Raw genomic sequence first — 25000 nt, 5'->3', positions numbered from 1 at the left:
AAGCGAAAAGCTAGCTTTGTGTGTGTACGCCGCTTAATGCACGAGAGAGAGAGAGAGAGAGAGAGAGAGAGAGAGAGAGAGAGAGACAGAGAGAGAGAGCGCGCGCAACCTGGAAGTGTGTGTGTGTGTGTGTGTGTGTGTGATGCACTTTTGCTCTATGATGTTGAAGTTACTTTTACAGCGCTAATTTTGGTGTTGGTGGAAAATAGCTGGTAACAACGTGAATATTTGCTGCAATAGGCTATCTAGAAATAGGCCTAATTTGTGAAATAACAATAGCCCTACTAGGTTATTCAGGCTATTTTACGCCACAATGTTGACTATGACTAAAATTTGAAATGTTGACTAAAATGACGAAAATGACGAAAATTTGACTGTGTATCATGACCTTTAGTGCTACCTCTCTCAACCAGTGACTAGGGGTGTAAATCACAGCCTCCATGATGATACGATTCAATATCGATATCTTATTATTCGATGCAATGTGTTTCGGTTATTTTCGATACTTAAGAATGCCCCACGTTACAATACAATACGATTCGATTCGACTTTTTTCCAATTACTTTTCCACTTCTACTATGTTATGGACCTAGGACATTGGGCAGGGGCCAGCGATTCGATTATTTTCGATACTTAAGAATACCCCACGATAAGATGCGTTTCGATTCAATGGTCAGATTATATCGCGGTAAATCGATACATTTCGATTATTATTTACACCCCTACCAGTGACACTGGGCTTCACCATCCCTCCAGCCCTGACGGCAGGGACACATACAAAGAAATTTTGCCAAGCGAAGCGAACTTCGGCATTCATTTCTATGAGGAAGACGGATGTAAGCGAACAGGAAGCGAAAATATTTGACCACATTTAATATTATGCAATCAAATCAACAACATAACTGTTTCCTTCCATGTGAATCACAGCGATGATCTGATGACGGTTCAGCTGTCAGAATTGTCACTGAATTTGTCACTGAAAATGTCACTGAATTCCGCCTCTCTCACTCGTTTCGCCTGTCCCTGACATTAGTGCTACCTCTAGTTTCAGAGTGAGCTCATATTCATCAAATTCTCTACAAACACAGTCTGAGTGGTACTTCTCCAAACCAGTGACACTGGGCTCCACCATCCCTCAGTTCCCATCCCTCTCCCTCACTCCCTCCCTCCCCATCCCTCTCTCCCTACCCTAGCTCCTGGGCCACTGGGGCTCTTGCAGAACAATCAACTTTTGTCCCCCACGGTTCCCTCGACCGCGCTTGCTGGCTGGCTGGCTGGCTGGCTGGTCGGGACTGCGCTGGCACTGTCTGCCTCTATCTAGCCTGCGGAGCGTAGCGGGCCATCTATAAATAGAACAGAACCTGATTGTGTAACGCAAAACAGCTCTCTCATCCCTCTCTCTCTCGCTCCCATTCTCTCTGGTCCGTGACTGGTCAGTCACCGGTCAACAAAACGTACCCAAAAACAAGGGTAAACACACAGCCCCTACGCTGAATGCTTCAAGCGGCCTGTGTGTGTGTGTGCGCGCGCGTGTGTGTGTGTGTGTGGGGGGTTGGGGGGGTACATTGACCGAGAAGGAGAAAAGGATAGAGTAAAAGGAGATAGTGAGAGAGACAGAGAGGAGGAAATGAAAGAATGAATGAGAGAAAAGTGGAGGGAAGAGGGAAAAAAAAGGAAAAGTAGAGAAAGAGGCCATGAGGGAGAGAGCAAAAGAGAGAGAGAGAGAGAGAGAGAGAGAGAGAGAGAGAGAGAGAGAGAGAGAGAGAGAGAGAGAGAGAGAAAGAGACACAGACAGTGAGCGAGCCGAGCATGCAATCGAGAAGAGAAAAGGGAGAGACAGAAAGAGAGGGAAGGGCAGCAAAAAGAGGGATAGAAAAGCAAAAGGTATAAGTGACAGTGTGAGGGGGATGGAGTGGAGTGGAGGGGTGCCCAGTCAAATCCCCCCGAGCAGAGCAGAGTAGAGCAGAGCGCTATGAACCTGGACATCAAAACATACACGCACGCACGCACGCACGCACGCACGCACACAAGCACACGCACACGCACACACACACACACAGAGCAGAGCACAGCGCCTCCTCCCTCGGCCCCCGTCAGCTCTACTCTCCTTTTGTTTTGGGATTGTAATTGAGCTGGCCCTGGATGGCTGCCTGCTTCACATACTGCTGTGGGGAGGAGGGGGCCCCGTGTGTGTGTGTGTGTGTGTGTGTGTGTGTGTGTGTGTGTGTGTGTGTGTGTGTGTGTGTGTGTGTGTGTGTGGACAGAGAGTCATATTCTGAAAGAGAGAGATAGAGAGTTGAAAAGCATGTGTGTGTGTGTGTGTGTGTGTGTGTGTGTGTGTGTGTGTGTGTGAGTGAGAGAGAGAGAGAGAGAGAGAGAGAGAGAGGGAGGGAGAGGGAGAGAGAGAGAGAGAGAGAGAGAGAGAGAGAGAGAGAGAGAGAGAAAGTGAGTAAGTGTGTGTCTGAGTATGTGTGCGTGTGTGTATGCATCACTGTGTGTCGGTGGGGGGAGGTAGTGTGCGTGCATGTATGCGTGTGTGTGTGTCTGTGTGTGTGTGTCAGTGAGAGAGCGAGCAAGCGTATATGACAGTATCTGTATGTGTGTGTGTGTGTGTGCATGGACAGCGTGATGAGGCAGAGCATATGAGAGGAGAGGAGAGGAGAGGGGGAGGAGAGGGAGGAGGAGAGGGAGGAGAGGAGGAGGAGAGGGAGAAGGAGAGGGAGGAGAGGGAGGAGAGGAGGAGGGGAGTGCGTTAAGAGACAGGAGAGAGTTCACGAGCGGGGCAGGAGAGCAGAGGGACTCTACTCTACTCTCTACTCTGTGGCTGTAGCCTGCTGGCCATGTAGCGCTGTGTGGACAATCCCACTAAAGCACCAAACGCCCACATGAACTCACTGCAGTCGAGTAGCTGCACAGCCTGACTTTCCTGACTCCCTGACTCCCAGCCTGGTTCTCATTTAGACTGTTTATTTCCTGCTTTTACCATCTGACACACAGACACACAGACACAGACACAGACACAGACACAGACACAGACACACACACACACAGACAGACACACAGACAGACACACAGACAGACACACACACACACAGACACACAGACACACAGACACACACACCGAAAAATAGACGAGAAGAAGACGGAGAGAAGAAGGAATGAGGAGGAAGAGAAGAGGAGGAAGAAGGGGAAGAAAAAGAGGAAACAGAAGATGAAGAGGGAGATGAAGAAAAAAATGAAGATGAAGATGAAGAATAAAAAGTCAAGTCAAGTCGGCTTTATTATCAATTTCTTTACATGCACTGGTCATACAAAGAATTGAAATTTCGCCTCTCCCCCCAAAAAAACAAGGAAGAGCAGAGCATCACTAAGAACGTACTCCTGCCATCCTTTTCTGTCTTTCCATTAGCCATTTGAAGAAACTCCAAAAAAAATTAATCACAGAGAAAAGAAGGTAGAAGAGTAAGTTGATGAAAAACGGTAGAGGAAGAAGAGGAGGAACAACTAAAAAGAGTCTCCAGCCACAGGTTCCATTTTTTCCCCAACCGACAGCCACTCCAAAAGAGAGACATCAAGAAGAAGAGGGGAAAACAATAAAAAGGCACAGTAAAAAAGGAAGCGGCAGAAGAGGAGAAAGAAAACAAGACACAAGAGAAGAGAAAGAAGAGAAGAAGAGGAGAAGAGAAGAAGAGCAACAAGAACGGGCTCCTTCCACAATTTCCTGCAGTCTATCAATCCAAACAAAGGGAGACCAAGAAGAGGATGATGATACAGAAGAGGTAGAAGCTGGAGAGGAGAAGAAAGGGAAATGGAGAATCAGAAGAACAGGCAGGAGAAGATGAGGAAGAGGAAGATGAAGGGAAGAGGAGCAGCAAAACAGGGCTCCTGCCACAATTTCCTGCAGTCTATCATTCCAAGAAGAGGGTGATGATACAGAAGAGGTAGAAGCTGGAGAATTAAGGGACATGGAGAATGAGGAGAATAGGCAGGAGAAGAGGAAGAAGAAGAGGAGACGAGGAAGAAGAGGAAGAAAAGGAAGAGGAGATGGAGGAGGACGAAGAGGACTGGATCAACAAGAAAGGGCTCCTGCCATAATTTCCTGTTATGCCGTCTGACAGCCACTCCAAATAAAGAGACACCACCAAGAAAAAGGTAGAAGAAGGAGATACAAAGAAAGAAAGAAGAGGAACAAACAAGCAGAGAGGGCTTTTGCCCACTAAACAAAGAGGCAGACGACGCAGCCAGGCAGAGCGGAGCCGGCTTTGAGCTCGCAGGAGACATGTCAACAAACAGGATGGACAAATAAAATGAAATGAAGAAAAAAGGGAAAAAAAAGAAAATTGGAGGATGAATAACAACCGGGAGGAGGAGAGAACTCCACTCCCATTGGTCCAGGCAGTGAGGAGTGTCCAGATGAAGGGAGAGAGCTGTAGGTGTGTGTGTGTGTGTGTGTGTGTGTGTGTGTGTGTGTGTGTGTGTGTGTGTGTGTGTGTGTGTGTGTTTTTGTGTGCTTGAGAGAGAGAGAGAGAGAGAGAGAGAGAGAGAGAGAGAGAGAGAGAGAGAGAGAGAGAGAGAGAGAGAGAGAGAGAGAGAGAGAGAGAGAATGTGTGCTTGTGTGTGAGTTAAAATGTGTGTGGGTGTTTGTGTGTGTGCACGCGAGAGTGAATATGTGCGAGTGTGCGTGTGTGTGTGCTTATCTGGTAGTCCTCCGTCTTCACATATGCTCTGTGACAGGGTGCTGCTGGTATGTGAACTTGTAAACACACAAACCTCAAACCTCGTGTGAAAGGGGTGCGAGGTGAAAGAGGGAGGAAGGCAGGGAGGGAGAGAGAGAGAGAGAGAGAGAGAGAGAGAGAGAGAGAGAGAGAGAGAGAGAGAGAGAGAGAGAGAGAGAGAGAGAGAGAGAGAGAGAGAGAGAGAGAGAGACAGCTCCTTCACAGGAGGTAAAAGTGCTATGGACCAGGACATCAAAACACACACACACACACACTCCCCACGCACGCACGATCTCTTGCGCCACACACACACACACACACACACACACACACACACACACACACACACACACACACACACACACACACACACACACACACACACACACACACACCTCCCCAGCCACCCATACCTGTGCGTGAGCAGCGTAGTGTGTTGGAGTGTAACGGCTGGGTCAGACAGAGTCCGCTGTGAACCATGAATCCTGCACTGCGTTTCGGTTCTGCGCTGTGTGTGTGTGTGTGTGTGTGTGTGTGTGTGTGTGTGTGTGTGTGTGTGTGTGTGTGTGTGTGTGTGTGTGTGAACTCTGGCTGAACTCATGGCCGCACTGTGGCAGGCACGCTTTAGCTGCGCAGCCCCCCCACCCCCTCACACACACACAGAAACCCCAACATGACCCCCCCAACAACACACACACACACACACACACACACACACACACACACACACACACACACACACACACACACACACACACACACACACACACACACACACACACACACACACACACACACACACACACACACACACACACACACACACACCCTTCCCCCCTCCTCTCCTGACAGCTCAGCTCTCATTCAAGGGTCCAATCCAGTGCAGACATTCCTCTCCTCTACTCTCCTCCTTTTCTGCTCTTCTCATCCTCCACTTCCCTCCTCCTCCTCCTCCTCCTTCTATCTGCTCTCCTCTTCATCTTTCTCATCCACATTTTTCCTCCTCATCCTCCTTATCCTCTCCTCCTCCCCCATCTCTTTTCCTCATGATCCTCCTCTCCTCTCTCTTTTTTCTCCCCTCCTCCTCTCGTCCCTCTCTCTTCTCCTCCTACGGTCAATCTCCTCTTCTTCCCCTCATCTCCTCCACACTTCTCCATTCTCTCCTATCTGCTTTCGTCTTCTCCTTTTCCTTATGTCTTCCCCACCTCCTCATTCTCCTTCTCCGCTATCTGCTTTCCTTTTCACCATCCTCTCTCCTCCTGTATTCCCCTCCTTCTCCACCTCCTCCTTCCTTCCCCAATCTGCTCTGCTCCTCATCATGTCTCCTTTCCTATCCCCCTCCTCCTATCTGTTTTTCCTCTCATCCTCCTTTTCTCCCCCCCCATACTTCTGTCCCCTATCTGCTTTGCTCCTCATCATTCCTCTATTTCTTCTGTCCTCCTCCAATCATATCTGCTTTCCTCTACATTCTTCTCTCCTCCTTTCTTCTCCCCTCCTCCTATCTGTTTTTCTCCTCCTCCTCCTTCCCTCCCACTCCTCCTTCTGTCCCATATCTGCTTTGCTCCTCAGCATGCCTCTTTTTCTTCCCTCCTCATATCTGCTTTCCTCCTCATCCTTCTCTCCTCCTTTCTTCTCCCCTTCTCCTGTTTTTTCTTCTCCTTCTCCTCTTCTCCTCCTCCTCCTCCCCTTCCTTCCCCAATCTGATCTGCTCCTCATCATGTCTCCTTTCTTCTCTCCTCCTCCTATCTGTTTTTCTTCTCATCCTCCTTTTCTCCTCCTCCTCCCCTCCCACTCATCCTTCTGTCCCCTATCTGCTTTGCTCCGCATCATGCCTCCTTTCTCCTCTCCTTCTCCTATCTGTTTTTCTTGTCATCCTCCTCTCCTCTCCTCTTCTCCTCCTCCTCCTCCTCCTCCTTCCCTCCCCCTGTTCTGTTCTGCTGGTGAACCGGCCTGCGAGGGAACAGGAAATCCTCTCATTCCTCCGCGTCCGACCGCAAAGAGGACGAGAGGACAAGAGGGCAGAGAAGGAACGAAAACAAAAACAAAGGAAAAAAGAGACCAGAGAGAGGAGAAAAAGGGACAGCAGAAAGAGACAGAAGAAAAAGAAAGGCAGAGAGAGAGAGAGAGAGAGAGAGAGAGAGACAGACAGAGACAGAGAGTCAGGACAGACAGAGGCAAGCAGGGCGAGCAGGCAGGCGAGCAGTCAGTCAGTTAGGCAGCCCAGCTCGCTGCTCTTGCATGCCTGGCTTCCATTTTCACCCGCAACGGATGGCATGCCAGCTTTCGTCCGAGAGTGTGTGAGTATGTGTGAGTGTGTGTGTGTCTGAGTTTGTTTGTGTGTGTGTGTGTGTGTGTGTGTGTGTGTGTGTGTGTGTGTGTGTGTGTGTGTGTGTGTGTGTGTGTGTGTGTGTGTGTGTGTGTGTGTGTGTGTGTGTGTGTGTGTGTGTGTGTGTGTGTTGCGTGCACGTCTGATTATATTTGTGTGTATGCATGTCTGACTGTCTGAAAAGTCTGAGTGTGTGCGTGTGTGTGTAGTTGCTGTGCTATGCCAACACATTGCCAGCGGCTGCCCCGTGCATACCAGACACACTGTGTAATCCACACCACACCACATCAGCGCCCGGGGCTCTGGAGCAGGGACAAAAACGGCAGGCACTCAGGGCAAGAATTCCTCAGGTGGCATGCAAACCAACCAAGGAATAAACAAACAAATGAATGAAGAACTACACAGCTGCATGAAAAAATGAAAGAAAAAAAGAATGAGCGACGAAAGCGCAAATAAATGGTTGGTAGAGAATACAGGGTCTCATGGAACAGTCATCAGAGCAAATGTCCGGATGAGCGAAGAATGAGCGAATGAATGATCAAACAATCGGCTGAATGGGCAGCCACGGCCTAATGGTTAGGGGGTGGTCTTAAGATAAGAGGGTTGCAGGTTCGAATCCCATCATTATCGGATCTCCTTCCATGGCTAGAGTGCCCTTGAGCCCATTGATTGCTTTTCTTACAGCTAATTTTTGAGCATCAAGCGACGCGGACCATCTCTGGCACGGACTCCATCGACCGGTAACTGACAATCCGATTAGGTTTGAGCAGTCAGCTTGCGTTTGTGCTTGCATCGATGCGGTGAGAGGATCAATGACAGCGCAGCTCAGCAGGCAATTAGCACTTTTTGCGGAAGATATGCAGGCTCACGGCATAGTTTTTATTATGAATGGCCCCCGTTCAGTTCTATGGACGATTTCTGAAGTACTTCGTCTCATATTAAAACCGTCTCTGACTGGGTCTCATGCAGGTGTGGCTTGAGATTCAACTCTCACTTTCTTACTCTGTACTTGCTTGAATCACCTCCTTGTAAGTCGCTTTGGTCAAAAGTATCTGCTAAATGTAATGAAATGTAAAGTCTGCTAAATGTGATGTCCCATGCAACAGTCATCAGAGCAGCACGGCTGATGTTACAGTCAGCAAATGTGAGACATGTCTGTGGTCCGGTGACTCATCTGTCTGCACTGAGCCGAGGGTTATTTTTATAAATAGAGGATCTGCTGACTGGACAAAAAATAGCAACATGTACTGATTCAGCACAGTGATCTGCTTCAACACCACAACACTTTCATTCATTAATGGTCAAGCAGCACTGCTACTGCACTACGTTTCCCTTCTACTTCCTTTAGCCAGGTCGCAAGTTCTTCTGAGCCTGGAAGATGTTTATCCCTTCATCCAAAAAGCTCACAAGATACAGCTAGGGCTGTGCAATATATCAAATTAGTATTGTGATATCAATATCGCTGGCAAACAATATGACATTTCATAATATCGAGTTGAAAGAACAATTTTGCCATTTGTCTAAACCAAAAGATAGACTATGCTACACACAACACATCCCCCTCAGCTTGAGCCAATGCGAGTGTAGAGCAGACTTGCTATCAAACACTCATGCAGAACACTGTGTGTTTTCTATATGACTTTCCACTCACGCTGCTGAAGGGAGGGAAGATTTTGAATTGTTTGACACAATTATTTTTCTTTTAAAAAATATACCGTTTACAAATATTGTGATATCAATATTGACTGGAATAATCGTTTTGTTTTTTTCCATAATCGAGCAGCCCTAGATACAGCTCCCAGTACCCGTCATCAGCTCAGAACAGCAGAAGCCTTTTGAGATGTGAGTCAAAATGTCTTTGAGATCAAAAGGAAGTCCAACTGCTTAAAAACGTAGAAGTTCTAGTCAGAATAATTAGGTTCCCCCTTTGGATAAAATGGCTTTGCAGATAAATGTCTTCAAGATCAAAAGGAAGTCCAAATGCTTAAAAACGTAGAAGTTTTTAAGTTCTAGTCATGGTAGTTAGCTCCCCTCTTTGGGTAAAATAACTTTGCAGATACAGCTCCTTATCAACTCATTTAGAAACAAAAATTAAACTGTTTAAAACTCAACTGTTTTGGCAAGTTTTTTCCATCACCAGGTGAGTTTAGATGGGCACATTTTGCTTAAGGCTGTTTAAATATAACTGGCTTAAATAATACATTTACATTGGCTGTTGCATTGTTAAACCGGTTTATATTCATCTAATATATATTTTTAAGGAAAGTACTTGACTGCTTACATGAGGCATATTTAAACGGTTGATGAATTTAATCAGATTAAAAGTGCCCATGGGAATGGGGCTAATGGGTCATTTCACGTGAAATCAGACACTTTGGGACCCGACCGACCCGGATTTCAATCATACTTGGTGTGCCTTTTTAGTAGCAAGGTAGCATCCCAGAACTGCATTGGTTTGAATCTGACACTAATATTAAGGGAGAAACAGACTAGGAAAGGTTCACATGTGAGGGTAGGACACTATACATTCAGCCTTGAATATATCAGTCAGTGTTAGGCACAAAAAGATGCCTGTGGTGTTATTTGAAAGCTCTTTTCTGGCTCTACATATTACACAATCAGCTTGGAATACAACAACTCTCAGAATATGAATTATGATAAATTGAAAAATTAAAATAATNGAATATCTAAAAAAACTTTATTTTAAAATGGCCAGTTCCTTGTCCAAACGTAGCCGGCAATGTCATTAGCAACACCTCAAATGCTGGTGTTCGGTTCTTTATTCATTTCAGAGAGAATTTGACTCACAAATATGGCATCATACAGACCACTTACTAATAATATGGTAATACCATAGTAGCATCACATGACAAAACAAAAACAAAACAAAAATGGTCAGTTTCCATGGTCCCAGGTTTCAGAAACTAAGGCAGATGTCCATTTATACACACCAAATGATGATATGTGAATGTTTGAACATTCCTTCTCTGTGTACCTGTGTCATCTTCCCTTTACCGTACTTTAAAGAGATAATCAATGGCTGCACTCTCATTTTGTACTCTACCAGTGCATTTGAAGCAGCAGCTGTGTCTTTTCCTCATTCCTACATTCCTCAACACATGCTAGCCACCAGTTGCCATCATATACAGCTACAACATACCCTTTGATGCTGGAAAATGTAACACATTCCTTTACTGAGCTCACTCTTTCAACTCTGCCTTCTCTGAATGCTGAAAATGGCCTAACTTCCACTGTGTCCATTGACAATGGGCAGAAGCTGTGTAGTTTTTGAGTACCTGGAATAGTTCTTGCAGATTCCAACCTTTTCAACAGGTTCTCAGCTTCATGATGGTACATCTCTGTTGTGGCAAACTGGCAATGGATGTTCTTGAGAGAGATGCACCATCATGAAGCTGAGAACCTGTTGAAGAGGTTTGAATCGGCAAGAACTATTCCAGGTACTCAAAAACTACACAGCTTCTGCCCATTGTCAATTGACATTAGGCCATTTTCCGCATTCAGAGAAGGAGTTGAAAGAGTGAGCTCAGTAAAGGAATGTGTTACATTTTCAAGCAAAGGGTATGTTGTAGCTGTATATGATGGCAACTGGTGGCTAGCATGTGTTGAGGAATGTATGCTGAGCACTGGAGAGGTGAAACTGAACTTCCTGCATCCTCATGGACCATCTCCATCCTTCACTTTTCCCTTCAGACCAGATAGACTTGTCATGGATCATCAGGATGTGCTTCTGGTAGTGGAACCTAACTGCAACGGGACGTACTTATACATTATCTACAAAAGACACAGCTGCTGCTTCAAATGCACTGGTAGAGTACAAAATGAGAGTGTAGCCATTGATTATCTCTTTAAAGTACAGTAAAGGGAAGATGACACAGGTACACAGAGAAGGAATGTTCAAACATTCACATATCATCATTTGGTGTGTATAAATGGACATCTGCCTTAGTTTCTGAAACCTGGGACCATGGAAACTGACCATTTTTGTTTTGTTTTTGTTTTGTCATGTGATGCTACTATGGTATTACCATGTTATTAATAAGTGGTCTGTATGATGCCATATTTGTGAGTCAAATTCTCTCTGGAATGAATAAAGAACCGAACACCAGCATTTGAGGTGTTGCCAATGACATTGCCGGCTACGTTTGGACAAGGAACTGGCCATTTTAAAATATAGGTTTTTTAGATATTCAATTTTAAATTTTTCAATTTATCATAATTCATATTCTGAGAGTTGTTGTATTCCAAGCTGATTGTGTAATATGTAGAGCCAGAAAAGAGCTTTCAAACAATACCACAGCCATATTTTTGTGACTAACACTGACTGATATATTCAAGGCTGAATGTATAGTGTCCTACCCTAAAATGTGAACCTTTCCTAGTCTGTTTCTCCCTTAATATTAGTGTCAGATTCAAACCAATGCAGTTCTGGGGTGCTACCTTGCTACTAAAAAGGTACACCAAGTATGATTGAAATCCGGGTCGGTCGGGTCCCAAAGTGTCTGATTTCACGTGAAATGACCCAAATGGCACATGTTGTCGTTATGGTCCTACCATGCACATGTTGACCATGTGAACGCAGCACATCTTGTCGTCCTATCATGTGAAGGTCGGTACATGCTGTTGTCATGGTCCTAACATGTCAACGTAGCTACTGGCACATGCTGTCGTCATGGTCCTACCATGTGAAGGTGGCTAACGGCACATGCTGCCGTCATGGTCCTACCTGTGGTTGCTAAGGCTGGCCATGTCCCTGACGGTCTGTGCCGTCTCCGAGGCGAAGTCCAGCGCCCCGGCGACGGGTTTGGTCACCGTGCCGACCAGGCCTTTGCCCAGCCCCGAGAAGAAGCCGCTGACCCCGCCCTCCGTCTTCACTCCCTCCACCGTGGATGTGATGACGCTGGTCAGACCCCCGATGATGCCTGCACGCACGCACGCACACACACACACACACACACACACATACGCGCGCGCACGCACGCGCACCCACACAGAAATCATGCATGATGGTCATAAGGTACACAGTGGAAAGAGGTCACACACATTGGTAATGATCACCATTTCTCACTATAAACACATAGGACACAATGGAAATTAACATGTACAATTCGCTCATCTTGATGGAAGTGGATAAACTGGCTAAAAAACTCTTATTGTACTGTAAATGTCCTGCCACATGCGTAATTAACCCACCGAGTCGAATTCAATTAGCACACCTCATTAGCAAGGTAGACCAGGTAATTACTCAAGTCATTTGTGCTAAGTACAAAGGCAAATGGAATACATTTGCAGGACTGATACCTTCTGAAGTCAGGATCTGAGTCTGTATCTGCACATATCACACATGCACATATTGCTGATGGGGGGGCATAGCCCTTTGATGTTAATGATGAAGGGGCTGAGCTATTAGTGTAGTGCAGCGTGGTGTGAATATGTATGTATGAGTGCAGTACGTCCTATGACTACTGAATATACTGTATATAATATATACAGTATGAATGCAGAATAATTATGCATGATTGTAGAAGGGATTTCATAAATGAATCCATTTTAAGTAACTGGATGTTAGATCTATGGAATGTGGTAATCAGTCGGAAACCGTTAATGACTAGATATCTCTGCAATATCGTTTCGCCAACTTCATTGGAAGAAAACAAAATCCCTGTGTTCACACTTCTCAATTTCAATGAGAAATGGCCATAACTTTCACCTGGCTGTACAGCAGTGTTTCTCAACCTTTTTTTTGGTGAGGCACCCTTTCAATTCATGAAAAATTTCAAGGCACCCCAAACCAACAAGCCGTAACATGGCATCACATCCGATACCACATAAGCTTAGAAAAGTAACACATTTGGAGACGTCACACAACCTACGTTCGAAGTTGCAGCTGACTGGGGCGACCTATAGGCCTATTTACTTTATTGTGCGTAAATGGCAGATGAAAGATTCCACTGACTAACATTAACTTATCAATTTAGACAAATATGTATTATATAACATCATTTATTTATCAGCCATGTTTCCGCGGCACCCCTGAGGGGAGCCTGCGGCACCCAAGGGTGCCCCGGCACCCCTGTTGAGAAACACTGCTGTACAGTATACTGTTGAAAGTTTGGCTCAGTAGAAAGTGGCAACTAGTGAGTAACTATGGAGCGACAGCTGTTTCATTTTGTTAACTTTATATCAAATCACATTTAGCAGACGCATTTATCGAAAGCGACTTGCAAACAAGGACATGATCAATAACAAATATGAACAGAAGTACCAAGCAAGGTTAGTGCATCAGAGGTTAATGTACCTGTTTAAAAAATCATAAAGACTGTGTCTGTGTTTGAATTTGGTATGGATGTTGATTGTTGTGTCCATTGTCATTCCATGTGTTGTGTATGTTTTTGTTTGATAAAAGCACAATAAAAAATGGCTAAAATAACTAACAAAAAAACCAGCACAAAGACCCAAATGCTTGGCAAGACTCTTTACCGTGTGCAAGGCCGTGAATTCCAGCCACCAGGTGTTCTCCGCTGGTGGCGCCATGGTAACGGATGTACTCCCTCTCACTCTGGTGCCGGACGTCCATGGTCTTCCCCAGGCCGTCGGACAGGGTGCCAGCAAACTGAGAGCAACGCAAACACAAAGCAATGGTAAAAAAACAAGAGCCGTCATAGACGCCAATCTGGCCCCCTGGCACAACACTAGCTGTACATGTAATGATGATGTGTGTTTAGCGCCATCTGCAGGAGACCCAAAACACAGCGGGTCGACGTCACACAGACAATACCTGGCCTAACCCTCCACCGGAAGGCCAGGTTAAAAAAAAAGACACATATAAGGGACATACAAGACATGTCGAGTCTACAAACGAAATTTGGTAACAATTGAGCCCTTAATGACAAATTTATTTACAAGCCAACTACTGTAGACGGACAGAAAGGAAGTCATGGCAATACCTGGACAAACCCTGCTTATGTGAACTGTGTATGGTAAGGGTAGGGAACTATTGCTGGGTGGAAACCAAGCTCAGCAAGTTCATTTCACACACACATACTGTAGATGCAGGTACACGCAGACACACACACACACACACACGCACGCATGCAACTATGTACGCTAACACACGCCTACTGGATTACATAAGCGCCTTAAAAGGCAATTTAAATATTAAGACTTTAAAAACATCCCCCGAAAAGAGGGAAGAGATCATTTTAACGATTTCAGTGGAGAACTTGAAAATGGGCTCAATCTCAATCCTCGAAGCGTGTCATCTTAACTGCGGCAATTTAGAGTTAAGAGTGCGGCCATAAAGTGAGTCGCTTGGATTCTCATCGCAGCGGTCAACAGGAGAACCAGCTCTCCGACAGAGAGAGAGAGAGAGAGAGAGAGAGAGAGAGAGAGAGAGAGAGAGAGAGAGAGAGAGAGAGAGAGACAGTCCAGACCCCCCCCCCATAAAACACCCTCTTAGCTAGAACAGATGAAGCAATATCTGCCAAATAATAACCACCGCAGACATGATTGATGTTGAGCGGAATTTGATTGCTGCTCCTGGCAGCCAGGAACATGTTGTGCGCGTACGTGTACGTCCTGAAGCATGATGGTGAGGTGAGGGAGGAGAAATAGAGGAAAAAAAGAAAGAAAGAAAGAAAGAAAGAAAGAGAGATTGGACGGAGAAAAAAAAATCAATGTCAGCACCTCTAAATCTGACCCACTTTGATCTGACGGAGACATCCATCTCCATTTTACGCTCATTAGCGCTCCACCCCGGCTCTCTCCCCGCTTTCCCAGAAGTCCACGGGAGAGGAGGATACACAGTGACAAAAAGTGTTTAAGAAGTGTTAAATTTAACATTTTGAGAGTACTCTGGGACCACATACACTCTCTTAAGTGTTGAATGAACACTGCATTTTTTTCGACTGTGTACCACTGCTCTACCAGCCAAGGCCCATGGATGGAATCCGTGGAACATCTCACTGGCCGAGTGAGTGAAATATTGGCTCCTGGCAATCAAGTGATGGATGAGAGTTCATGAAGGCATGGAGCTGGATATGATGATAATGATCATCATCAAGGGTTTTATTTTCATTTCAAATTTCAGTTTGATTTTTTTGGACTCTTTGCACACTATGGGGCCACTGGAAGACTACAGAACCAGGCAAATAAAACACATCAGTTCCTGGTGCTTTCTACACATCAAACTACTAAGCACCTCAATCATACCTATTTTATTCCCTTTTATAGTATTCCTGACTCAAGCTATGAGGAATGTAAAGAATACCATCGCCACTACCACCAATGCCGACAGCATCAGATACCACCACTCTACCAGTCAGCGCTCCATGTTGTCTGGACTTTATGAAGACATTGTGGTGCCCCCGGTCACTACACCTCACAGGTGCCCCCTTCATGAACAACATTTGTAAAGTTTGTGTCATGTGCTGCCCCATAACTGGCTGTAATTGGTTGGAGCCCCTGGGCACTGTGCCACTGGCCCTTATGGATAATCCGGCCCGGAGTCTAGTCAGTGGAACATCTCACTGGCCGAGAGAGTGAGTCATTGGCTTTTGGCAGCCAGTGATGGATGAGAGCTCATCAAGGCATAGATCTGGATATGATGATGATCATCAAGGGTTTTATTTTCATTTCAGATTTCAGTTTGATTTTTTTGGACTCTGCACAGTATGGGGCAACTGGAAGACTACAGAACTAGACAAATAAAACACATCAGTTCAACGTTTGTGGTGCTTGTAAATCAAACTATTAAGCACCTCAATCATACCTTTTCTGACCTTTTTACTCTCTTTCATAGCATTCCAGACTCAAATGATGAGAAATGTAAAGAATACCATCGCCACCACCACCAATACTGCCAGCACCAGATACCACTACTCTGCCAGTCAGCGTCCTACTGTATGTAGTAAGTGGAACATCTCACTGGCCAAGTGAGTGAAATATTGGCTCCTGGCAACCCAGTGATGGATGAGATCTCATCAAGGCATGGAGCTGGATATGATAATCATCATCAAGGGTTTTATTTTCATTTCAAATTTCCATGTGATTTTTTTGGACTCTGCACACTATGGGGCCACTGGAAGACTACAGAACTAGACAAATAAAACACATACGTAAGTTCAGTTTGTGTCGCTTTCTAAACCATGACTGCGGTACCCTGAGCATGATAACGTCACGCCACACTGCTCCCTAGGGACGCCATTGGGGGCTGCCCCCTTGCAGGGGTGAGGCATACATGCAATTTTGTTGTGTTCAGTGTGCACTCTCTCTCATACGCATACTGCAGTGTTCAGCTGTGGAGTGCTGTGTCACAATGACAATGGGAGTTGGGGTCTTTCACTTTCACTTGTTGATGTACTTTCTGTGTGAATTCAGCTGTTATTCATTTCACATAATAAGCACAGTTCTTCTTAATAGTCAAGTCTTCTTACAGACACCATGGACTAGTTTTTATGTTATACATGATAGTTAAGATTTTCATTCGTTCACGGTAGGGCTGTCCCTAACGATTATTTTTCTCCCGATTAGTCTATCAACTATTCTTTTCGAATAGTCGCGATTATTATAATTTTTTTGGAAGGGAAAAACTGTGATATGCCACTTAATTTTGACCTGAAAAATAATAGACAAATAAAGCAGAGTGCACCTAGGGCCTATTAGGACAATGATTTCTAAAAAAGGGGACATTTTATAAATTAGTCACAGACTAATAAATACAGGCCTAATATATCTAGGCTATTTGTTTCAGTTCAAATCACTTATTCCCTTAGCGTAAATTCAAAACAATGAGTATAGTATGACATCGGCGCATGGAGAAGCTATAGGCCTAGGCCTACATTTCAGCCACTTATATTTTGACAAACAAGGCTACATAAGATTTTACCCATGACATGTGTATATATAATAGTAGTACATTGTCATTTATATTTTAAAAATACAGTACAGTGAATAATTTATGTTTACAACACAGTTTCATTCGTCCCTCATGCAGGGGTCTATGTAATGAAAAAAATAATAAAACAAAATAGGAGCAGAGATAAGAATTTAAGAGCACTGTGAAATTGTTAACGCATAGACAAAAAGGGTCTAAGAGGGTAGGCTATGCATTTCCCCAACACAGGCGTACACATTCTACATGAGGGGTGCTGGTCACAGGGCCAGTTTTTCGAAATTCCTCCCATGGGCTGAACAACATATTACTCATGTATGTCTATATTATTCACATTCATTATCTATATGCAGCCCGATGTCTCCTCTGCTGTGTCAATGAAGGCCTGCCACCTAACTCATTAAAACTGTCCCTTCTCTGAAGGTTTTTTTATATCGCTCCCAAACCCAAGTTAACTACAACAACTTGACTAGACTTGTGATCCCTGTCTTTCAAGCACTTGTGGTTTTCTCTATAGGATGTATTTACTCCAGGAGGAAAATGCTAAGGAAATCGTAATTCAAATCGTTTTTAACAAAAACGGAAATCGTTTCAAAAAAATGTTGAACACGCCGACTTATTTACGCAATCGACGTAATCGATTACGTCGAATAGTCGGGACAGCCCTAGTTCACGGTAATGTTGGGGGGAGAGATGGCCTAGTGCCTGCCTCCTCCCCTAAATCTGACTGATCCAGGATCAGTTTGTAGCACAACTCGATGGTAGGGCATATTGACAGGATATCGGAACTTGCTGACATCTAGCGGTGTTGTTTTATACGACTTTTAGCCCTTTGGACTTTTGACACCGGCCCCAATTCACTCCTTCCTCAATCCTTTCCTCTCTTCTCTCTCTCTCTCTCTTCGCCTAGCTCTCCAGTCTCCTCTTCATTTTCCTGTCTTCTCTCCTCTTACTCCCTCTATGACCTCCTTTTCTCTGTCTTCTCTGCTTTCCTCTTCATACTTCCTTTCCTCTCCTCTTCTCTTCCGTCGATTTCTCTGCTTTCTATTCCTCTCTACCCCAATATTTCCTCTTCTCCTCCTCTCCTCTCTCCTTTTTTTCTTTTTCCTTCACTCCTCTCTTGTTCCTCTATACTCTAATATTTCCTCTTCTCCTTCTCTCTGCTCTCCTCTCTTCTTTTCCCTCCTCTCCTCTCTCCTCGCTAAGGATAACTGATTTTACACAGCCCCTCATCCAGCTGTCAAATATATCAGCCTCTGATTTGTCTGCTTGGAGTGGCTTCTTCCCACCATTCCCTTTCCATGCCTTTACCCCTGCCTCCCTCTCCCCTCCCTCTTACCCTTTTTTCCTTCCTTTCCTCCCATCTACCCATTTCTCTTTCTGTCCGACTTCAACTGTCTGCCCTTCTCTTCGTTCCTGACTCCCTTTCTGTTAGTGCAGCGGCTAATCAAAACAATCGTTCAGTTTGTGATACAAGCATGAAAATTGGTACACATATAGCCAAAGGCATTCTAAAAAGAACTGGATATGGAGCCATTGTGAATTTTCAACATGGTGGCACAGTGGGTTTACATACAGTGTTGAATCTCGCCCTCAAACCCGTGCCTGCAGTTCACCTAGGGAGCGCTGTCGAGACAGCAGAGCTCATAAGGCTGGCGCTAATAACTGACAATTGTGCTCGCTGTCTGCTGAAACTTGACAATATTACTGTAAGTTCTGAGAAACCAATGTGGATTTCAATGAAATGTACAATAACCTGGGAATTATGTCCTTCTGATTTCCTACAGCGTTGGCATTTATGAGTCAGGCTCCGCTAGCATCTTGCTAACAAAATTGCTTTACAGCCGTCGTGATCACAGCAATGCAGCCGGCCGACCAATCTAAACGCAGTGTGTGAAGCCACTCGTGACGTCATATTGACAATAAAGACGTATTTTACAAAGATCCAGCAAGTTTAAACATTCAAACTAACTGCCGTTTGAAAGGATAATCTATCCTGCCTTTTGGAAAAATAAAATGAAACGATGATACCAATTCTCTCCCAAAGCAATGGCAGCATCGTGGTTGAGGTCCATGCGACCCCATTCATTTTCAACAGCCTCTGCGCTCCTTGGCGCTCCTCTGCGCTGTCTGGATGGCGCCACTTAGTGGACAGTACCACCCGGAAAATGTAGCGAGATTGCTCTCTCGTATTACCCATAAACTCTCTCTGATGGTGGCCATAGCAGCCATTTTTCAAAATGGCCGCCAGCAACAACAGTTTTCTTATGAGTAATGGATATAATATGACATTTTAGACACATTTACCATTCATACTATTTGGTAAATGTCTTATGGATAATTTAAAAGTTGTCATGAATATTCAAGATGGCCGCCATTTTCAAGAAAAAGGCCATTAGCGTTACAGAGCTGACAAAAGCGTGAAATTTAGAACATGCTTCCTTAGGACCCAGTACTGCACTGTACTGTACTGTACTATACTGTACTGTAATGTGAAATACTGTACTGTACTGTACTGCACTATACTGTATGCTACTGTACTGTACTGTACTGTACTATATTATACTGTACTGTAATGTGAAATACTGTACTGTACTGTACTGCACTATACTGTATGCTACTGTACTCTACTGTACTGTAATGTGAAATACTGTACTGTACTGTACTCTACTGCACTATACTGTATGCTACTGTACTGTACTCTACTTTGCTATTCTGCACCGTACTGTATGCTACTGTACTGTACTATACTGTACTGCACCGTACTGAATGGTACTGTTCTGTACTATACTGTACGTTTCTATACTGCACCGTACTGTATACTACTGTAATATACTGTACTGCACTGTACTGTATGCTACTGTACTGTACTGTACTCTACTGTATTTTTCTATACTGCATCGTGCTGTATGCTACTGTACTGTACAACTATAGAACTGAAACATGTAGAGCATTCTGAGGTCATGTATAAAGCAAAAAAGTGTAGTGGGAATGAGTTATGTTACTGTTACCACTCAAATTCGTGAAGGTTAAAAAAAAGTCATGTGGCATTTTGTTTGGGTGGGGGGTATGGTAGACTATCCTTCCTCCCAGACTATTTGTGTGCCTTGCATATCAAGAAAATGAGTACCGTAATGACTTACTTTTATAGTATACCTGTATACCATATGAGAGTTGTTGTTTTATATAGATATTTCTCCTATGGGTAAAGGTGGCAAAGACCTAAGGTACATGTTGTCCATCAACTGTCAGTTTTGAAGTACCAATTGAAGTACTCAATGATTACTGAGCTAACTGTAATGCAACTTGTGACACAATTACTTGGTGAGGACTTGTTCGCAAATTCAGGAAAAAACAATTTACCTCTGCCTACTTACTCAACACCTACTTAGAAATCATTTCCATTTAATTTGAACTGAAGACATACTGTAGCCTATATGTATATTGAATAATCTGTAATGCCATTCTAAAGATGGCAGAAATGCTCTCAATATGCACAATGCTACTTGTGAGAATGTAGAATTAGGTGATCTTATGGGTTCTTCATACATATGGAGAGGTCCTGTCCTTTACCCTCTCTCATACAAATAAAAAATATCTGTCAGGGAAATTAGAGGATGGAGAACCTGCTACCTTGGACATCATCTTGCACTGACAGTTCCCCATTCAGATGCTGCTCAGCAAGCATTAGCAGCAGTCGTCTATTCTCACCATAGTTTTAGTGTGGGAAATGCTCATTTGAATTCAGATTCAGAAAACAGCCAGTAAAATGTTGTTCAGTATCTGAGTACTTGTATTGCCTCATCATGACTGATGAAACATTTGCTTTGCTGTCAGTATAAATGTAATGCATTGCAATGCATTGTAGAATTGAATCAAATCAAATCGAATCGAAACCTCCCGAATCGTAATCGAATCGAATCTTGAGGGCAGTGCCAATGCACACCACTATGTACATTTTTGTAATTTCATCAATCTGGTCAAGCAGGCTACCACTGCCCTTTCATCTCTGCTGAGTTCCAGACTATATTAACATTGTCAGCTACTATAATACCATTTAATAACAATGTAATGCATTACACAACATGACATATTGTATATGACGGTAGAAAAAAAATCTGAGGGCTCTTAGACTAGAATTACAGCATATACCCTAAAGAAACACCATGCAAAGTGCTTTTCTAACTTCCGTAATGGTAAAACCCTTAAGGGTGGTTTATGCCTCGAGATCAGCGTCCCTGCGTCGTGATGCAGTGAGCCGCGCAGTTAACGGAGTGAAGCCCCCCCCATCACGCAGGTACTCAGGGGCACCTCCCCAAAATTGTGTCTCGACGCAGGGAGCGACGGCGTGAAAGGGCGAAAATAGGTCTCTGATTGGTCCACTCGACCAGCCTGCTCTGTCCTCGAGTCGAGAGCTACTTCCTTGTTCTAACCTTCGTCGGTCTACGGACTGTGAGCTCTTCATTAAATAAGTTGCCCGTGCTTTTTCGTTTGATTTATTTACACGAACCAAAGACAACACGTGCGCTTGCAAGTTACCACGCTGAAGTTATTTGGACAGTTGAACAGTGGTTCCGAGGTCGAGGAAACATTCCGCTTCGTCCTCGACAAATGAGCCACTTTTTTGTTCCAAACTACCACGGTGACTGCCAGTGCGATCAAACATGCACGTGATATAAAGATGTAATGTTTCATTTTCGTTGTCGTCGAGTCTGTGAAGCCACAAAAACAACCGGCACGTCTAGGTTACTCTTTGTATTGAAGGCAGTTTGAGCGTGGAATGACATCGCGCAGACCGTGCTTCAAAACAGGGCATAAACCAAAATTAACTGCATCATGGCTGCGACAAGCTCACTCTGTGGCGCAAGTAGGAAGCATAACCCGCCCTTTAGACTCCACTATTGTATGATTATCTGACATGGGCTGCCATCTTGAAAGAAACAGTGATACTATACTGTATATGAAGTATAGAATGAGATAAAAGGAAGCTTCTGGTTAATTCCAAAGTTACAAATTTGAATTCTGCATCATGAAAAATGACTGATTTGACACCGATATCACCTATATCAGATAAATCATACAAGTGACGGCTGCCATCTTGAAAATGGGGGCCATCTTGAATATTCATGACAACTTTTCTATTATCCATATCACATTTACCAAGTGGTATGAATGGTAAATATGTCTAAAATATATTATATCCAAGAAAACTGTTGTGGCTGGCGGCCATTTTGGAAAATGGCTGCCATGGCCACCATGTTGAAAATTCACAATGGCTCCATATCCAGTTCTTTTTGGAATGCCTTTGGCTATATGTGTACCAACGATTCCTTTACATTTTGGAGCTAAGCTATTAGACTATGTACAACACCTCTGGGGTGCATTTCTCGAAACCATAGTTTCTAACTTCATTAGCTACTTTGTTGTTTGCAATGCAATTTCCCATCGGCAACTACAGAAGTTGCTAACTGGCTTACAACTATGCTTTCAAGAAACGCACTCCTGTCTTGTCTGTACTAGGGCTGGGCGGTTCGGGAAAAAATGCGTATCACGGTTTTCTTGATGAAAATTAATATCACAGTTTTGATGAAAATTAATATCACGGTTCTCCGCACGATTTTTTTCATAAGTGGCGATTTTCCCCCACATCTCAATGTTTCTGAGGAAAAGGCTGAAATAAAATTTAAAAACAAGATAAAATCCTGAATTCTAATTAATCTCCATTTCCACTTTAATCACTTTTTTGGGGGAAAAAACTAAAAAAAAAACCCTTCTCTCATCAAAAAATTAGCTTGTGTAGGTGAAAACCGTTATCACGTTTTTAACGGTATACCGCCCAGCCCTAGTCTGTACTGTATGTCAGTGGATTTATACACTATCACCGCTATCTTTCTCTCTACCTGTTGTTTTACTTCATGTTCTGTCCCTGTCTTTCTCAATGTTCACTGACTACTCCCATTTTCCTTCACACACACACACACACACACACACACACACACACACACACACACACACACACACACACACACACACACACACACACACACACACACACACAGAGACACACACACAGAGACACAGACACAGACACAGACACACACACAGAGACACAGACACAGACACAGACACAGACACAGACACAGACACAGACACACACACACACACACACACACACACACAGACACACACAGACACACACACACACACTTTAGTACTTTTATTTGGATCGCCACACAGGGAAGGATTCAACATTAATACAGATGAATACAGATTCAAACATTAATGGAAATATTCTGCACGCACGCACGCACGCACACACACATTCTCTCTCTCACATGCACGCACACACGAACATACACATACACACACACACGCACACTCAGTTGACCTGACTTTGCCCATGGCCCCCCCTCCCCTCGTCCCCATGGTCCCAGCAGGTGCTTGCTGGAAGTAGGTTTGTGTTACAAGCCCCAGGCGCTCCCCTCTGGGGCCACAGCCCTGCGTAAACACACACACACTCTCATAAAAACACACACACACACACACACACACACACACACACACACACACACACACACACACACACACACACACACACACACACACACACACACACACACACACACACACACACACACACACACACACACACACACAGAGGTATGCAATCACACTCTCACACACACACACACACTTACATTCTCTCTCTCACACACACACACATACACACTCTTTCACACAGATGCACACATGCACACACGCACACGCACACGCACGCGCACGCACACCTTCTGCAACAGCCGCCACAGTACAGCACAGCAGTGCTGGCTAGAGCTCCAGCTAGAGAGAGAGAGAGTGGGAGAGTGGGAGAGCTACAGATAGAGCTAGAGCCACAGCCACAGACAGGCATGAACTTGGGATGACCCCGCCAAGCAAAGTCCCTGCCGAGTTCACCCAGAGGCCAGCTCCCATTCTTCCCTTTCCTTTCCTCTCCCTCCCTCTCTCCCGCTCTCCTTTTCCTTCTCTCTCGCTCTCTCTCTATCCCTCTCTTTCTCGTGCTTGCTCACTCTCTCTCTCCCTCTTCTTCTCTCTCTCTCTCACACTACACATCTCTATCCCTTTCTACCTTGCTTGCTCTCTTTCTTTGCTCTCTTCCACACACTGTGTTGCTTTCTCTCTCTCTCTCTCTCTCTCTCTCTCTCTCTCTCTCTCTCTCTCTCTCTCCTCTCTCTCTCTCTCTCTCTCTCTCTCTCTCTCTCTCTCTCTCTCTCTCTCTCTCTCTCTCTCTCTCTCTCTCTCTCTCTCTCTCTCTCTCTCTCTCTCTCTCTCTCCCTGTATCTTGTATCCTTCTTTCAATCTTGTTCACTCATTCTTTCATAAATCCTCCCTTCCTCCCCACCCACCTACTACCTCTCATTTCTCTCTCTCTCTCTCTCTCTCTCTCTCTCTCTCTCTCTCTCTCTCTCTCTCTCTCTCTCTCTCTCTCGTTCTCTCGCTCTCTCGTTCTCTCGTTCTCTCTCGAAACCAAACCAATAAACCCACCAGATCAGAGTATCGGGGGAGGGAAGAGGGTAGAGAATGCTTTCAAGTTTACGGCCCCTCCACCACCTCGTTCAAACTATTGCCCCCTAAATGTCCGATTCCCTGGTGGTGTCCTCTGCACACAGTGTGCGTGTGCGTGTGTGTGTGTGTGTGTGTGTGTGTGTGTGTGTGTGTGTGTGTGTGTGCGCGCGCGCGTGTGTGCGCGCGTGTGTGCGCGCGCGTGTGTGTGCGCGTGTGTGTGTGAGCGCGTGTGTGTGTCTGTGTGTCTGTGTCTGTGTGTCTGTGTGTGTCTGTGTGTGTGTGTCTGTGTGTGTGTGTCTGTGTGTGTGTGTGTGTGTGTGTGTGTGTGTGTCTGTGTGTCTGTGTGTGTGTGTCTGTGTGTGTGTGTCTGTGTGTGTGTGTGTGTGTGTCTGTGTGTGTGTCTGTGTGTGTGTTTGTATGTGTGTGTGTATGTGTGTTTGTATGTGTTTGTATGTGTGTTTGTGCGCGTGTCAACTAGCATTTGTG

At 44.7% G+C, this 25000-nt stretch overlaps 1 protein-coding gene across 1 annotated transcript in view; it reads right to left on the bottom strand.

Annotated features, from left to right (window-relative positions):
* Positions 1–25000, bottom strand: part of vps13d (vacuolar protein sorting 13 homolog D) — a 165577-nt gene that overhangs the window by 21110 nt on the left and 119467 nt on the right. Inside the window, exons 68-69 of the mRNA XM_063208416.1 lie at positions 13540–13672; positions 11786–11981 (exon numbers count right to left, since the gene is read on the bottom strand). Coding sequence (XP_063064486.1) covers positions 11786–11981; positions 13540–13672 — 329 coding nt within the window. The remainder of the gene's footprint in view (positions 1–11785; positions 11982–13539; positions 13673–25000) is intronic.

Source organism: Engraulis encrasicolus, chromosome 10, assembly GCF_034702125.1.
Source record: "Engraulis encrasicolus isolate BLACKSEA-1 chromosome 10, IST_EnEncr_1.0, whole genome shotgun sequence".
In the NCBI taxonomy this organism is placed as follows: Eukaryota; Metazoa; Chordata; class Actinopteri; order Clupeiformes; family Engraulidae; genus Engraulis; species Engraulis encrasicolus.
The sequence above is the reverse complement of the archived record's forward strand: the minus strand, read 5'-3'. Positions and strand labels throughout refer to the sequence as shown.